The sequence below is a fragment of the Clytia hemisphaerica genome, unplaced genomic scaffold (assembly GCF_902728285.1).
Source record: "Clytia hemisphaerica strain Z4C2 unplaced genomic scaffold, Clytia hemisphaerica genome assembly, whole genome shotgun sequence".
Taxonomy (NCBI): domain Eukaryota; kingdom Metazoa; phylum Cnidaria; class Hydrozoa; order Leptothecata; family Clytiidae; genus Clytia; species Clytia hemisphaerica.
Window position 1 is genome coordinate 15,371 of NW_027103509.1, and position 17,666 is coordinate 33,036.

The 17,666-nt window shown below is 34.1% G+C and overlaps 1 protein-coding gene across 2 annotated transcripts; it reads left to right on the top strand.

Moving 5' to 3' along the window:
* The first annotated feature begins 443 nt into the window (after positions 1-443).
* Positions 444-15,311, top strand: LOC136798998 (vesicle transport protein SFT2B-like). Of its 2 annotated transcripts, none has more exons than XM_067055684.1 (9): positions 444-498; positions 11,469-11,564; positions 11,915-12,019; positions 12,241-12,317; positions 12,689-12,770; positions 13,207-13,242; positions 13,753-13,811; positions 14,040-14,069; positions 14,492-15,311. In XM_067055684.1, exons 2-9 carry the CDS (start codon positions 11,505-11,507, stop codon positions 14,529-14,531), a joined length of 489 nt encoding a protein of 162 aa, XP_066911785.1. In that variant the 5' UTR covers positions 444-498; positions 11,469-11,504; the 3' UTR covers positions 14,532-15,311. The 2 variants fall into 2 exon arrangements, with proteins under 2 accessions (XP_066911785.1, XP_066911786.1); XM_067055685.1 differs by having other exon boundaries at positions 446-498; positions 11,933-12,019.
* The last annotated feature ends 2,355 nt before the right edge of the window (positions 15,312-17,666 follow it).

Sequence of the window (17,666 nt, forward strand, 5' to 3'; positions counted from 1 at the left end):
AAACATAAGAAATATCAAAATCAAAAAAAAGTTTACGGGCTGGATATCCAGGCTAGACAAAACTCCAAAATGCTTCAAGGATTAAAGCTGTAAAATAAATATAAAACGGTCTTGTACGAAAATCATATTTCTTCTAAAACATCTAACCTCGCGCTGCTCTTTGTATAACTTGAAGTGCATGCATTTTTATGATTGTGATATCCTTCTTTTTTTCTTCTGGCAATGGGAAAGTTTGGACGCCATCTTCTTATTTCGCGCCAGTTTACCTGCTTCTAGATTGTTGTTTTCCTTTCTAATTTGTACGCGGCTATCACGATTTTCACGATTTCAAAGACATGTAGAGCTCGCTGTTGTAGTTCAAAAGCTGTGCTCTAATTTAGGTTAAACTTTGCCGCGCTTTCGAAGGTAAATGGAATCCGACAACCCGATATTTTGTTCCGATAAAACTGCTTTTTTAAATCAGGAAGAAAAGCCAACCTCATCAAAAAAGGTCTAAAAGTAAGTATATAAATTGGATATTTTAAAATGCTTTCATTTCTCTCCGATGTTTCATTTGTCTGATTTATCTTTAGCATGAATCTTTGAAATCTTTTTATCAATAATCAAAGTGATTATTATTATTTGGCTGATGTTTACGATATTAAAAAATATTAAATACAGCGACCGGTGTTGTTATTATGGTTATTATTTCTTCTATCTGAAACCTTGCCTTGATTATACTAGTTAGTGTAGTGTGACTATTAAAGGAGAATGAAAAAGGAGAGCTGCGAGCATAGCTGCGTAGTTGTATTTTAATGACCAGCCAGGTCTTTTATTTGTGATTTGAGGGCTATGATGCACAAGCAGTTAGTCACACTAGCGTCCCGTCAAAATGCGTATCAAAGATTAATGCTGCGAAAGCGTTATATCGTTTACTTGACTCTCAAGCAAAAAAATGTGGCGCAAAACTTCTGAATGGATTCATGAAAAAATAACCCGGCGCTTTTTAATGAAATTAACATTTTCAAAAACTTTGACAAATTGCCTAAAATTTGAGCCATAGATGAAAAGATTTGAGCCAAGCCAACCTTGAAAACTAATTTGAAGATCAACTTCCCAAGAAAAAGATCTACGGGGGAGGCGGAACCCACCTAGATCCGCGCACCACCGGATAGGCTGTTTCCCGGAAATTTTGCCGGACCTTAATAATGACCCATTTACATATACAGAATTATTTTTACTTTAGCGTATAAGCCAGGCCTTAAAAATCGCAGCGCTTTTTTTGTCTGGAAAACGATAATTACAAGGTCTCAAAAGAAGGTTGTCTATTGCTCATTCCGACATTTTAAATTTTCCGGGGGTTTTGTTGTTTGGAATTGATTAACTAACAGTTAGGTAGGGTCAGGGTTGCTAGTAACGGCTTGTCACTGTGCCGGGTGCATAATCGGCGCCTTGGGCCCCGCAGGGTTGCTAGTAACGGCTCGAAGTTCAGTCAGGTTAAAGGTCGAGGTCGGAATGAGCAATAGACAACCTTCTTTTGAGACCTTGTAATTATTGCTTCCCGCGCTGTCTCGGGAATTGAATGACAAATTTTGGTTGGTTGATTTTGGCTGCTGCACGTTTTATTTTGTTTCAAACTTTCAAGTTTTAATTAATTGTCTTGCGAACTTGATTCAGGTAACTCTCATCCTTGTTGTGCAAATACATCCTGTAGATGACTGATGTTGTTTTTTCTGAAAGCTAGATTTCCTAGTGTGACTAACTGACAAGTGTTTCAACTGGTATGTATTCCAACAAAGCCATATTTTGGTTAGTCTACACAACAGACAGATCCAGGCTTTTAGGCCTTACTCTTGGTCTATAGGCACTGCTATAGGCGGCCACTAGTGACCCCCACCAGGAATTGCTTATTAATAGGTTTAAACATAATAGACAACATTCACAAAAGATGTTTATCAATAGAGATTTTAAATAAAAGAATGTTTAAAACACAGCTGATTGGCTTAGGTTTCGAAACTCTCTATTGTTTCATTAAAACCTCAGTGCGCATGCGATTTATCTGGAGAATTTCAATATTCAAAACAAGAGAAGTGCTCATAGCCCGAAGAGTAGGAGTTTTACGCTCGAAATGAAGGAAGATATGACGTAGCCTATATTTTGGTTTGTACAGAAATTTCGCCCGCTCAAATCTTAACAACAAAATGGTCTATCTTACTAAAGCAAAACATTGCGGCCACGGTATTTCCCTGTATAAAAATTCTGGTCACGTGACCATCCGTGATGTTAGACCAATGAAAACGCTTCATTTGCCCGGATTAAAGTTGTGTCTACACTAACACGCGGGAAATGGCTAGAAAAAGAGAGAAAAAACGGGGGGTCAAATTAAATTTTTCTCCCTTCTTGCGGCAAACATAAAAGACTTTAAGAGGCCATTTATTTAAGAAAGGGGTGTTATGTCATGAATAAATTATGTAAGAAAGTGATATTTTAAGTAACAAGTTCATTAGCAATTTTATTTTGAAATTGATGATTTTTGGGGGGTCTTCAAAAAAATACCGTGTGATAGAGCTCTTCAAACTGAGCAAAAAAATGTATTATAAGTCCCAACATCTCTAGGCCAAAATTTATTGGCCTATTTGTGGTCAAAAACTGATGGAAAACAGGGAATTTCCCCAAAATCTGCATTAATTTATGCAAAATTAAACACCTTGCCTTGCAATTTTGCCTGGAAACGCAAAAAATCGCCAATTACTCGTTACTTGCACGATAATATCGTGGAAACTTTTTGATTTTGGAATCTAAATATGCTAATTCGCGAGTTTCCACCAAAAAAAGTTAGTTCTAAGATGTGTGTCACGAAATGAAACATTTATCAACCTCAGCAGCGGGACTATTCCCCTTTAACTGATAGACTTATAGATAACCTGATATAACAGCTGTTGATAATTTTCTTACGCGCACAATAAACCATCAACTGCTCTAACTTGGGACTATTTGACAAAACATGGGACGGCCATTCAGCGACTATTTCACCGAACCTCCAAAGTCATTTAATTAACATACTGGGCCATTCCAAAATTTGTATGTAACAGGGGGCGGACAACACAGGATTGCCAAGGGCAAAAGTTTTCACAAAATTAAAAATTTCCAAGGCGAGAGAAGAAAATGTATGAATTTCCACGGCAATTGAATTAATAAAAGGCAAAAAAGAGTTGAATTTCTGCCTCATTTTGCAAAAGTACATGCATTTTCATCAGAATATCCGACCACCACTGTAAAAAATTATTTCTGAGGCTAGAAAAAACTAAAAAATGCACGTCGCCCAATGGGGGGTGGGTAACAAAAATTTTCTGGAATGGCGCACTGCGAATCATAGATATCAAATAATGTTAATTAGGCTACCCTCACCAGATGCTAATCAAAAATTAACCCCTGTTTTGTGACATTTTTGATGCCATCCACTATTTTGCTCATAGAATGAGGCCATCATGTGGCTTACATGTCAAAATACATCCATGGTTAAGCTGAGTAATTTATCTACCTGTTGCAACAAGAACGAAATTTTGTGGCTTACTCAACTTAAATATATTAAAGCATGAAGTGTGAGTAAAATATGTGGCTGACAAAAAAGCCACGAAAAAGTACATTTAACAACGCAAAAGTATGTACATTTAACACTCTGTGGAAAATTCAGCCTTTCTTCTTTCAAGTCTAGAAGGTCCTATTCAGAGATCACTTTTCAATATTGTGTGGCTTACACTTTTAAAAAAGTAGAATTTTTGAACTGCAGCCACAATTTTGACTCAAATAACAAAAAAAAATTTTTAATCATATTTCCACGTTGAGGTCTTTTACCCGGTGAAATCTCTATGGCTGACTCAAAAAATATGAAGAGTTATTCCAAAAAGTTGATTTTGAGCATTTTTTACAATGTCACACTATTTTTGATTAGCATCACCAGGTAGGCTTTCACATCGCAAAAGGAACAAGTCTTTGCGACGAGAAACGTGTTAACGCAATCACGCACATTCGCACAAGCCTCCAAACACAGATATTTTCTTCTGCAGAAAATTGTGAGATTTATTATCGACACAAGGTAGCTTTGACATGTCAATCTATCGTGCACGCTAGAAAAAATACACAAAAAAATGGCGTCTAGATGTGAGCAGTGTGGTTGTTAATTACCTCTTCAAATTATCTACTTTTAAAATGCTTTGAAAATATACATTTGGTTGTTATTATGAGATGGTGAAAGTTTGATTGATAAACTTGGTTCAAGTATCAAAACAGACTTGTTGTCAAGGAGATTTAAAAAGTAAGTGAAAATACAGCCTAGAAATCAACCGTCCCAAGATTTGACCAATCCTCCCAAGTTAGAGCAGTTGACGGAACCTCTGATGGCGCTTGAAAATTAAGCATTCCTCCTGCAGAAAATTTTACAACATTCACATACTGAATTTGAAAGATGTTCTATGTAGCGTTTTTTTTGCAAAAAACTGATTTTTGTCCCGCTTTTGCCAGGCTTTAGCTTAAAGTGCTTGCATGCAACATAAGGTCCAAATATGCGTTTCTCGTAATTTTTGTATGAAGAGTTAGGTCTAAACTGCGGCTAGTTCGAAACACGGGTCACGGGTCACGGGTTACGGGTCACGGGGTACGGGTCACGGGTCACGGGGCACGGGGCATACAATTTACAGACCGGAAAAAATATAACGATATAGACGTATAATTCATGCATAACACGTACTACATAACACATATAATAGTACTAATACTACTAGTATAGTATGTCTGAAACAATTATATACGAATAGTATTATCATGAAAATCTTTCAATAATATGTCACCCACAAATTTTGACAAAATGATATTGAATGACAAAAATATTGTCAAAATCATGAAATATAAGGCCTCTGAACCATTTTACAGCAAAATGTTTTTTCATAGTCAATAGGATGCTAATCATGTGACTGGATATAGATTGACATGTTTTAAAATGATTAAATGCTGCAAGATAGTGGTTTTAGAGATATGAGTATAATTACGTCATTTTTATTAAAAATTCATAATGGTAGGTGGAAAATATTGACACATTTATAAAATACCATCATTTCTACGTTATTATCCATTAAAATTATATTCATACTCAAGGTGATGGAGGGGATATAATGAGATATGATTTAACAATAGCCGTACTATCATTTTCGTGAGAAAGCTCGCTTTTCAGGCGATGGGAATTGTAATATGTATATTACTTACGTATAACATATAACATGCATATAACCCTAAAAGTGTATTATTGATAATATAAGCTTATTATATGTATGTAATATGTTGCGGTGTTTTCTGGTCTGCATTATACACGACGCAAACTTCGAAAGCACGTGGAAAGCACGTGGTTAGGTTTTAGCGTTTTAAATAGTCATACGTGGATAAAATACCTTAAAATAGATTTTTTCGATAATTTTTAGTGTTTTTTTAAAACATTTTCTGTTTGAATTACGTTGATCTGAGCTGCCCCGTCACCCCGTGCCCCGTAACCCGTGCCCCGTAACCCGTGCCCCGTGACCCGGACCCGTGACCCGTGACCCGTGTTTCGAACTAGCCGTCTAAACTGTATTCGTCAGATTGTTAGGTTTTCACACATCCCTTTAGAGCTTCAGCGTGGTGTGCAGAAAACAATCACAATCTGATCTCAGGTTATTGATAGGACACTGCAGTTTATTGTAGAAGTACCGTGAAATCGGGTAACTTGCATCAGTGGAGGAGGGAAACTTTCATAGCCATCAAATCCTGACCAATCAAAGCAGTAAAATTTCAAAACAAATGCAGCTAAGCTTGCAGCTCTATTTTACCATTTTAGAATTTCATTGCCGTGCGAGTATTATTGGCGAGTTACTTGCCAATAGAATTGCGGGTAAAAAAACTGTGTGGTTGGATGATGAAAAATCATCGCCCTGTCCTGTTTGAGATCATTATTTTTTGAAAATAAGTCATTTTATCAACATAAAGACAATAGAATAATTGATGAGAATTGTTTCTCTACAACTACCCTGCCTAGCATTTGCCCCCTGACAATTTTTATCTATTTATATTAAAAAGCAATCTCATTTGGTACTATTGAAATATTTGGTGTAATAAAGCTTAAAGCTTATCACACTTAAGTGCCCTGTCGTTCTTTCTTTGTCAAAAAGTGTAATTTCGTCAAGAACTCCACATATCACTTTTTTGATCTCGCGAAGCCACCATTTTCAACTTGTTACCCCCTGTTACCCTGTGTTACCCCTGTTACCCTTTATAGTATAGTAACAATGATTTTAGCACATTTTCATAAACATTCTTCATTTTCTTAATTTTGCATTCATCAGTGTAAGAATTTCTAAGGCTGTTTGTGTCGTCCGACTGACTGACAATTTATCTTCACTTTCGATTCTTTTGAGTTGGAAGGTCCCAAAATTGTTGGATTTTCACCCAATTTCATCCTTCACTTCATCTGCCATCTTTAGTGTTATTATCTCCTCTCCTGTATTGTGAAATCCAATGACCGCGATGACGAGCTGTCTACATAAACACAGCAAAAAAGCAGGCCGTTTATTTTCAATTTCCAATAGATTTGATTTCTACCCAAGTCATATTTTTGAAAATTCATTTTTCAAACTTTTTTTTGCCAACCGTCCAAACAACTCATTTTCAGATCATTTAAATGTGTCAATTATAAGTGGCTTTTTTATTTACTTGACCTGTAAGTGTGAAGTATACAGTATTGTCTGACTGAAGTGAAATGACTCGACACAAAACTTTTACCTGTTTTTATCCGTAACTATTTTTTTCACTGCCTACTCTTTTTTTTAAGTCAATTTAAATATTATATTGTCAAGCTTTGGCTTAATATGGACCATTTGTTTCTAATTTTTCGTTTCTCAACACTTATGTCAAAGCATACTAAACTGATGGTATGTATTGTGTAATTTCATATTTTGTCAAATAGAACAATCAACTGAAGAAACACGCAATGATCAGGGGCGGATACAGGGTATGTGAACATGGTGAATTCACACACTCAATTTTCTTGAGATTTGGAAAAATATATTTTCTATAAATTTTTTCTTGTAGAAGAAATATTTTGTTCTTTCAAAGAAACATAAATGCTTTTTGTACACAAAATGTTCAAAAGGTACATCTGTTGATACGTTTCACTTTCTGTGTTCAAAATGACGTCAAAGAAGCTTTTGTTTGTGTGAGGGAGACTCTCCATCGTAATAAGTTCTCTAAAGACATTGCATTCATCTTACTATCATACCTCAACGGTGGAGATTGTTTTGGCAGAATTTCGTGAGGAAAATTACATACTATAAATAAAATAGCATACTTTTCACGAATTTTCATTCCTTCAGACTATCGCAATATTCGTGTAAACAAATCACCAAACTATGATTCTGTGCTCTTATAAGTAGAGTGAATCAAAGATATTATATACATGTGTGTGGCATGTAGCGATGGGGTAGAGTATTCCTTCAATTATCGGATTCACAAATCGGGATTATATTGGAAAATCGGGGTAAACCGGAATTTTCACACAGTGATAAAAATTCCTGTATCCGCCCCTGATGATTTGTTTAAAAAACAACAATGTTTTTTGCAAGCTCAGCTTTCTTTTCATAAAGATTCAGACCTCACTTTTTTGCACTGTCAATCTGCGAAAGCAGCCAACGAGGCGACCTTTTTTTCAGATGTGTTCTGAGAGCGTATTTCAGCTAGAAACTTTTATCTGTTCTGATAAGTTCTCGAAAATTAACTAGCTAGAAATAATGATGTGTTCTGATGAGACAGGGGTAAAATCAAGGTCATCCAATGTGTTCTTGTTGTCTAGGTAACCCAGAACACGTATTTTAAAGAGCCAGGGGTATATAATCAAGAGAAAATAGATGTAATATTGTTGCCTAGTAACCCTAGAAATTTTCAGAACACATCTTTTGTGGAGAAAACAAATATCTTACAAGTATATCTTGGTAAAATGTTTTCCTAGATTTTAGAACACATCGGGCCATAAAGTAATAATAAGTTTAGGGAGACAAATATTGTGATAAAGGTTTCCTAGAAATCAGAACACATCATTTGTATAAAAAATTGAAGGTTGTAACATGTGGTCGTCTCCTAGAAAATAAGAACACATATTTCCAAAAATTATCTCCGCCGGCTGCTTCTGAATCTGGCTTTCAATATAAAAATACAGTCAACTAACTTATAGTCAACTAATTAAAAATTTTGTTTTGGGAAAAAGAAAAAAAAATGGGGCTATTAAAGTTTGTTCTTTAGAAAAATGTTAAGAACTGTTTGACTTTTACTTGTTTGATTCATCATCATTTAACTAAATGGATTTTTTTCAATAGCCTAACAATGCCTAGAGGGGTAAAAAAAGAAAATTTACCTTCAAAAGTTTGTGTGACTTGCGAAAGACCTTTCACTTGGCGTAAAAAGTGGGAAAAATGTTGGGATGAGGTGACAACATGTAGTAAGACTTGTAATGCAAAAAGAAAAGAAAAAAATACAGCAAAGCAAAGGAATGAACGGTGTAATAAAGAGGATAAGATCAATGAACAGAATCAAAGTCAACTCAGCGACATCAATGAACAATTAAAAAAGGGAGACAATTATGCTGATTCAGCGTCGGCTACAAACAATGATGTTGTTGATGAACTTACTGATAGTCTAAGTATGGTAGAATTGCTTCAGAAAAGCGATAAAGAAACTCCTGAAGAAGAAAACTCAAATCATATTGAAGATCAAGTTGCTCAGAAAAAAGCTCTTCGTAAAGCTGAAAAGAAACGTAAGAAAGAAGAACGCAGAGCTCAACTTGATGAAAGAGGAGAAAAAACTGGTCAAAAACATGTGTGTAAAAAAAATGTTGATTTGTTGATAAGGTGTAAAATTGATGAAAGTCAACAATGGAATATGGTTTGTGGAAAATGTTGGAATGATGTCAGTGGAGGTGTTGTGGATGGTGATGCTTCACATCCTCATTACAATTATGGAGGCCTCTGGAAAAATAGGAGATAGCTCATATTGCTTTTTGAAAAAAATTAGTTGAGTTGTATTTAATATCTTTACCCTTAAAATCTGTGACATAATGGTGATAGCAATGTATGTTCTAGACTTTAGCACCTCCCTCATATAAGTTCGATACCCTCAGAATTCCTGGTTTATTCTTTCCTCAAAATGATATTTTCTTTCATTTATAATTTTTCTTTTATCAGTGTAAATTAAAGGGGAAAACTGCATATTGAAAAAAAATGTTTACATACAGAAGCAGTACATGTGGCAATCTATATATTAATAGCGGTGCTTTGTGTGTCTGTGTGTCACCACTTTCTTTTTCGCTTTGTTTGTGTTTTAAAATTATGACTTTTAGTCTCTTGCTCCACAAATTTGTTCTATTGGATTCGCGCCATTTGCTTTGTTTTCGATTAAGTTTGTTTTGATTGACAGATCGAATAGAGCTTTAGACTTTATTCAGCGTTTGTTTTGAAATTTAAGGCCCATCTACATTTAGTAATTTTAATTTCTGCCCAGCTTTGCCCGATCCTGTTTTTCTCTCTTTTGTTTGAAATGTTTTCGAATGTATTTAACGATCGTATTTATTAATGACATTCGAATTCTTTTCAAAACAAAACAAGTTTTTTTTATAGAAAAGAACATTTCAAATGTAAATCAAAACATAAAAATCGAAAAGTTTGTCGAACAATAACATCATTCAAAGGGCGAAATAAGGCATAAGAAAAAATGTGTTCACCTCTTTCTAAATATAAAAACATTCAAGTGGTTGATACTGTTAAAAACCGTGTACGTCATTCTACATGTTTAAATTCGAAAAGTTATGACAAGGGTTTAAAAAAAGCAATTTAGAATTGACTTATTTATCTTTTTAAATCTGATAAAAACAAAGTTGCACTATTCTTTGTGGCTTTCCCTCTTTTTCCTAAAGAATTGTCATTTCTACATTTCACTCCTCTTTACCATGACATTTTCTCAAATTGTTGAAAACTGGACGGCGTATTTAATGCGAGCGAAGCAAGAAAAAGATCTCTGGGGGAGGGTTAGAGTCAAACTTTGAAGATTATCTTTTTGTTCATTTGATCGTTTTCGCCAGCTCCAACATCCAAAGGACTTTTAGTGCGTTCAGCTACTGCTTAACCAGCGTGCGACGCCGGGTACCGGCTAGTATTATATATTTAATCGTCAGCCGTGCAAAATTACTCGAATCTGATTGGTTTAGAGGAGTGCAATTAATCGTTAATTGCACTATTACCACTTTTTGCACTCTTCGGCGGGGGGACACTTTTGTCCCCTTATTCTTTTCTCTCCCAAGTCCTGTGTCAGAGACTTTTTTTTACTATGTAATAAAAAACAAAGACATTTTTTTCTTCAATATAAAAAAGAACAAATAAATTTTACGTTACAATAGCTTCTTTTAATTGAAAACAAAGAAAAATTACACTGCAATGTTTTCTTTTTAAACAAAAGAAAAAAAGGAGGTTTTCGAATGTTTACAAAACAAAACAAAAAAACTATGATTTACTAATGATTATTTACTGACGATTACCTCGGAATCGTATGTTTTGTCGTGCAATTAACGATTAATCACTCGTAACAAAGGAGAAAATACCGTAATTTGCACTCGTCCTTCGGACTCGTGCAAATTACTATTTTCTCCTTTGTTACTCGTGATTAATCGTTAATTGCACTCCAAACCATACGATTACTAGTACTAATTTTGAATATCTTACAGTTTTCAAATTTTAGATTTTTGGATAAATCTTGAAAAAAACTGGAACCTCCTTGAATTATGTGATATTGCATTGGTATTAAATTATTGAAACTTTAAATGCTTCAGAGTTATAGTGGAACATTTTGTTTCATCACAAAACAAGATTTATCTATCCCTGCCAAATCTTATATTTCCTGCATATATATAAACATAACTTAAATGTTTGTAATTTTATAGTTTAGTTTTTATAATTATATATCTAATTTTTTAATTTAGTTTTTTTGGCAAATAGTATCAATGATAACGTAATAAAAGGACAGTTTATAATGCACAGTTATCAGATAATTAGTTATTCGAACCCCCCCCCCCCGTTTATTTGGCACCTAAGAGTAAATGATAATAGCATCAATGATAATCTAACATATTATTAATAATGTATTGTTAGTTATCCTTATAAATATATACTGTTATATTTATAAATATATTTGTAAATAACAAAACTAAATTAAACAAATTAAAATAACTATTGGGATTTAATTCCACACTATGATGGCCTTATTGTGTTAGTTTACAATCTCACCAATGGTTTGAGTTTTGAATTTCATCAGCATTTTGGTCTTGAAGGTCTTTTTTTTTCTCTTTTTTTTCTCTTTTTTTTCTCTTTTTTACCCTCTTTTGGACTTGTAGAATTGCTAATATTAATTATTATTGTTTTGGTGTATAGCTCAAAATAAAAAATCAAGAAAAGAAATTATACAAAATGAACAAAATCAAAAGAGCATTTGGACAACAGGATGATGAAGAGAGCATTGTCACTGAGGTGAGCCTACATCAAATTTTTTCTTTACAGATAAAACCAGCAAAACCTAACATTTAATATTTTTCATGTTTATATTTATTACTATTTTGACTGTATCAACTCTTCAAAAATAGGCCCCCTTCCCGAAATAAAAATCAAGGAATATTTTATTCCCCATCATGATTTGCCAATCACTTCCTTGATTTCCCTAGAAACATTTAAACCTTCAAAAGATTTTCTTTGCTCATCGATAATGATGCCAATCTCTCAAAATTGCATGATGAAATATTTCTAGAAAGATATTTAATTGTATGAAAAAGTTAATTAAAATTCTATCACGTTGAAGTGATGAACCACTTTTTTCTAATTAGAACTCTTCGCTCATCCAGATCTCAGATGCCACATCATTGAGTTGGTCAACAAGGATCAAATGCTTTGCATTCTGTTTCATTATGGGTGTACTTTGTTCAGTTCTGGTGAGTCTATACAAAGATTTCTATAGTTATCCAACCTTATGTCCTGTGTTTAATTGTATAAAAATCTATAATATGTATGTAATAAACGGGCTAAAACATTGAGAAATCAGGCTCTGGAAGTTTCTGTTGAAATTAGAATGCTCTTTTGGAAAAGCACAGATAAGCTGTATCTTCGATCAATATTGTTTCCTTAACGGCTCAATCAACTTTTGTTTATTCAGGGTGCATTACTACTCTGGAGGAATATCAGGATTTTCGCTGCTTTGTACGCTGTTGGAGCCATCTTCTCATTGTCAAGGTAACAATTTCATTCCCTTTATTATCTTAATTATGTTTATATTGGTGATTTTCCTATAAAATGTTTGAAAAAGAAATGCTTATAGGTAATTTCAATGGTCAATAAGCAAAGAACTTTTAAAAGAGAAATATAATGATTTGCTGCAAGATATTTTTTCATTCCTTTTTTTCTCTTATAACTTTGGGAAGGCCCTCCTAACTCTCCAGTTCATACCTATTTATATTACCTATGAAAAACTAAAAAATAATCCTTAGTTTTATGCTTTAAACTATTTCTTTTTTTGTCCGTTTGGTTCGTTAGACTTTAGAACGCCATGGAATTAACTTAATAGCTTTTCTAACTAAGCTAGACAAATTTATTTTTCATACTAGCACATTGTTTTTGGTTGGACCAGCAAAACAGATCAAAAATATGTTCAAAGAAAAAAGAATTATCGCTACCATCATCATGCTGGTATGTGTTCTATTTTTTGATGTTGTGATAAAGATGAGAGCTTAAATACAAGTCCTTGATAAGTACACAAGGTCTCATTTCAGAGAATCTTTGAGCTTGATTGATACAAAGCACGTCATTTAATCAATTCACGGGTTGCAGAACGAAGTCTTAAGTCACTCAATAAATTTCGTCGTTGTCAAAGTAGAACGATTTTGAAATTTGCCCATCCGCTTTGACAACGAGGTTATGTGCTTGCTACATAACCTACATTATTTTTATTGGTAAAATAATAACTAAGTTGTAAAGCAAGTAACATGGGAATTAAATCACGTGAACTTTTTCCGAGTAATCACATCCAGCGAATTTGTGATTCCATGATTTCTTTGGGTTTCTCATAGATCTGTGATTGAGACTTGTCACTCACTTTTTGTATTCTAATCTTTTTTGTTTTTAGGTATCATTAGTGCTCACACTTTGTGCAGCATTCTGGGTAAGTCTTAGATTATTTTTGTAGCAATCCTTTTGGTGGCTATTCTGGGCTATTTGGTTTATCACTTTAATGCCCTTTTAACTATATACGCTATTAGAAGACTATAAATTTGAATTTCGATATGTATTCTTCCATCACATTTAAACCCAACAGCTGATTGGTTGCAAGTGACGTATCGAATGATATTACGTCACTTACAACCAATCAGCTATTGAGTGTATGATGTAATGTCAGAAGTCATTGCAATGCTGTATGTTATGAATAGGCCATTTCACAGTCGCAAAGCGTAATGGGTAATCAGGACCACTGCGCGCTAATAACGACTTACTATTGGTCCAAAGTTTTGAAAAAAATTGAAGATTTTTGCGTCTAGCCAACGGGAAGCCGTAATGGAGGCGCAATCAGTCCTGATTACCCATGATCCATTTCGACCGTGAAATGGCCTATACAATAAGTCAAGTATTTTATTTTGTTTGAAATTTTTACTTTATTTTGAATTCTATTTTTCAGTGGAAGAAGAATTTATTGGCTTTAATCTTCTGTATCATTCAATATTTGGCTATGACTTGGTAATATGTCTTTCTTTCTGTCTTTCATCTGGTTTATGTTCACTTAACAGAAATGAATTACTCAAAATTGTTAACCGGTTACTTTTTCGTAGCGGGCTACACGGCTTTTTGGTGTACAGAATAATTGATGTACACTTTATATGCTCTTATTTATGCAAGTTCTTTTAGATTTTATAGAATTTTTACTAAAGTTCTACACTTTATCTTTATTCTGTTTTGTTTTCTTAGGTACGCCCTATCATACATTCCCTTTGCAAGGTAAGAGCTCTATTGCCCATACACTCTTGAAAGTACAAAGCTTAGTTTTAAGCCAACGGGGGTAAATTGGGGTGGTTTGGTGTCAGAAAGTATCAAACTTGAAGGTCGAATCGTGATATATAATAAAGGCATGGGGCGTCCCCAAAGGTTTAATTGAGCGATAGAAAAGTGGTTTAAGGCGGCAGTGCCAAAAGCCAGGGGTCCCGGATCGAATCCCCGCTCCTTCCAATGTTCAGTTAATAAATAGCCGAGCTGGTTATCAATGTAAAGCATATCATTACAACTCCCCATTTAATGAAATTATCCCAAATTGTTTTGAAATAGGCAGCCCCTTTCAATTAAAAAGGGGAGAGTAAACGAGTTATGCGATAATTTTCTATAATCCCATGATATTGAAACTCTTTTCCATTCTTCACGTTCAGGGATGCTGTGAAGAAATGTTTTGCTTCATGTATGGGTTGAGATTGTAACTCGACACGCTAAGAATTCTTTAATTTGCAAGAAAGTTTAATTTCTGGGCTACTTCGATTCGATAATGTATGGATGTATTCATCAAGAAGGAAAGTGGCCATTCATATCCAGCTTCGTTTGACGTTTAAAGCAAACAGTCATTTCTTACATAGAGTGAAAATTACTGAACGGCGAGGCATGTATGATTTGTTGTTCTACGGGCAGGTTTTTGAGAAAAAATACAAGTTTTCTTCAAATGCACGGGTGGTTAAGTTGAGTAAGGATTTGAGAAACTGCTGTTAACTTTTTAAATTTTCACGAAATTCATCGTATAACTTTATTTTCAACATTCAAGATTTACAATTTTACTTCTTGGGAAAGTCAAGACTCGCAGAACAACAAATTAATGATATTGGTGCTAATTAATTTATTATGAAGAGTTGTGTGCCATCAAATGTTTACTTTATTCGGTGGTTATTGTGATATAATGTTTTGTTTTGTACGACTAGTTTCAGTTTCCTAAATGCTTTGAATTTACGCATATCTTCTTTGGCATCAGAATTTTTCAGCTTTTTCACTTTCAAAATCCAAGCCCTTTATAATTCTGAATAGAAAAATCTATTAAGGGGTAGGTAGCCTGGGAGATATTTTAGTCTATATAATTTGGTGTTAGCTTTTTTCAGTTCCTTTTTGTAAATTTATAATTGTTAGTTTTTTTATTTCTTTAAAATTTCATAAAAATATTGTTACTTTTTTATACACTGACAAAAAAAATCCGAATTTCAAATGATACTTCTTCCATGGTTGGATCAAATGGTGCTTGGGTTTAAAGTTTTGTTGCTTCGCTTAAAACATCTCATAATGTTCAGCCTCGGCAGGTATATCTCTGGATAAAGTTAACAAAACTTTGTAAGCCATCAAATTTTCAGTTTGTATTTTTTAAGACCGACTTGTACGTTTCGTATGAAAGTAATAAGGGTAGTAAAAAGAGAGAAAACTTCTCAATTATGGGCTAAATCTTTTATAAATCCATTCGAAGTGACCATCAGAGAATTGGAAGCAAAATTCATGAGCAAAAAGTATAACTTTATGAGAACAGAAAAGAGGGTGTTTCGTTTTGAACAAATAAAAATCCTTGTGATTCAAAAAAAGCGTATCAAAAGTACTCTTAGGTGCCAAATAAACGCCCCCCCCCCCCCCCTTGTTAATTTTTTTTTTTTTACTGGACCCCCCCCCCCACCCCCCCCCCGTTTTAATTTTGAAAAAAATTCCCAGCTACAAGGGAAAATTTTCTTGTTTACTCTAAAAAGACAAATTTAGTCTATTTGGACCCTTGTTAGGGTTTTTAAAGGTCCATTTTTCCAACCCCCCCCCCCCGGTAATTAGGTCCCCCCGTTTTATTGATTTGAAAAAATTTTCCAACCCCCCCCCCTATTTATAATATACGAACCCCCCGTTTATTTGGCACCTAAGAGTACGTGGAAACTTTACTTTTTAACATTTTAAGCCCCAGTTGGATAATGGCTGAACCTGGTCCAAATTAGCGAAAAGTTTTCCCTCCGAGCTAGACTAGAGTCTACTTCTGGCTGAACTTTGCTTTCTAATAATAATTTTTGATGGTACTGACTCCAGTGAAGTAGACTAGGAGCTTTTGCCGAGGTTGCCATTAAAAAGAAAATTTATATCCAAATAACAAAAAAGTACTTGAATTTGAAAAATATAATTAAGAATGAGAAACAAACATCAATAATAGAGATTTTGAATCCCTTATTTTCAAATAAAAACAATGCATCATTCTTTTTTTACCTTGCAAAAACAACAAAAATCTGGCGGATTGTTTTACAATCGCGCCATCCAGTCTATAAAAAGCTTTAAGGGCTCTGACCAATTTTTTATATCTGCCACTTGCAAAATATAAAGTTCTACAATCAAGGTCGAAATACTAGCCATAGCTTTCACTAACTGCAACCCGCTAGTACAAATGCTTGTAAAAACTAATTAATGCTAATTAAGTGCTTTATAATTATAGCAAAAGTTTGCAAATTATTTGGAATAGTTAGAATGATTTTTCTCAACAGTATTTTCTTTGAGATATCAATGAATAAGCTAACATAAATGAAACATATTTTTTTTCTAAAAATGTGAATTACTTTTTACAAAGAATAAAATACGAATCTTAAAACATCCATTAGGAAAAGTGTCCAGGTAGAATCAATTACAGACAGTTACATAGATACTAAACCAGTCAAAAGACATGCAACTATATTTATTTCAACCAATTTGAAATATAAATGAAACATAGTAGAACCAAACAGCATAAGAAATGCTATGAGCCAGAAACATAACGAGCAGGAAGCAGGTATTAACAGAAAATAGCGTACATTCAGGACTTTTTCCAACGGCATGATAAGGGATCTCATGGACAAAATTGTTTATATTAAAAAGATATGCCAGTTATCTTGCAGTTGTAACAGCAATATCGTGTAGAAGGATGGAAAATCATGACGTAACGTGGTAATAGTAGCAGTAACGAGGTAATATTGCGTTGTCAAGGTAAACGAATCCTCATTCGTAAAAAGCTTAAAGGGAAAATAAGAAACATGAAATTAGATGATATATGGTGAGTGTACTGAAATTTCCTCAAAACTAGTTCACAAAAGTTTCTTTCAATCTTTGATAATAATTTCCCAAATAGTGCCTGATAAGGCGGTTGGTAAGGCGGTCGTCGAAAAATTGTTCTATTCGCATCACACGCCCGCATCACATTTTCTGCTGATTTTCCGGTGCGGAGATGCGGAAAAAAATCTGGGAAAACCAATTTGTTCTTTCAAAGTATAGCTTTTTTCTCAATTGCTCTAGACGGCCATCGAAAAATTGTTTTGCTCGCGTTACCACCCGCCCCTGAATTACTGACGTGATTTAAAAAAACCCGGGAATTTTTTTGACCGCCCGTCTACATGCATGCATTTTTAACATCAGTTGCGACGCGAACAGAGCATTTTTTCGATGACCACCTAAGTATCAACAAGAACACAGGTTAAACATAAAAGATTAATAAAACCAAGTCTTATAAAAGTACACAAAGAAAAAAATATTTGTACTTACTGTCGAAGTACCATAACACAGGATCTTTAAGCATTCTTGTTG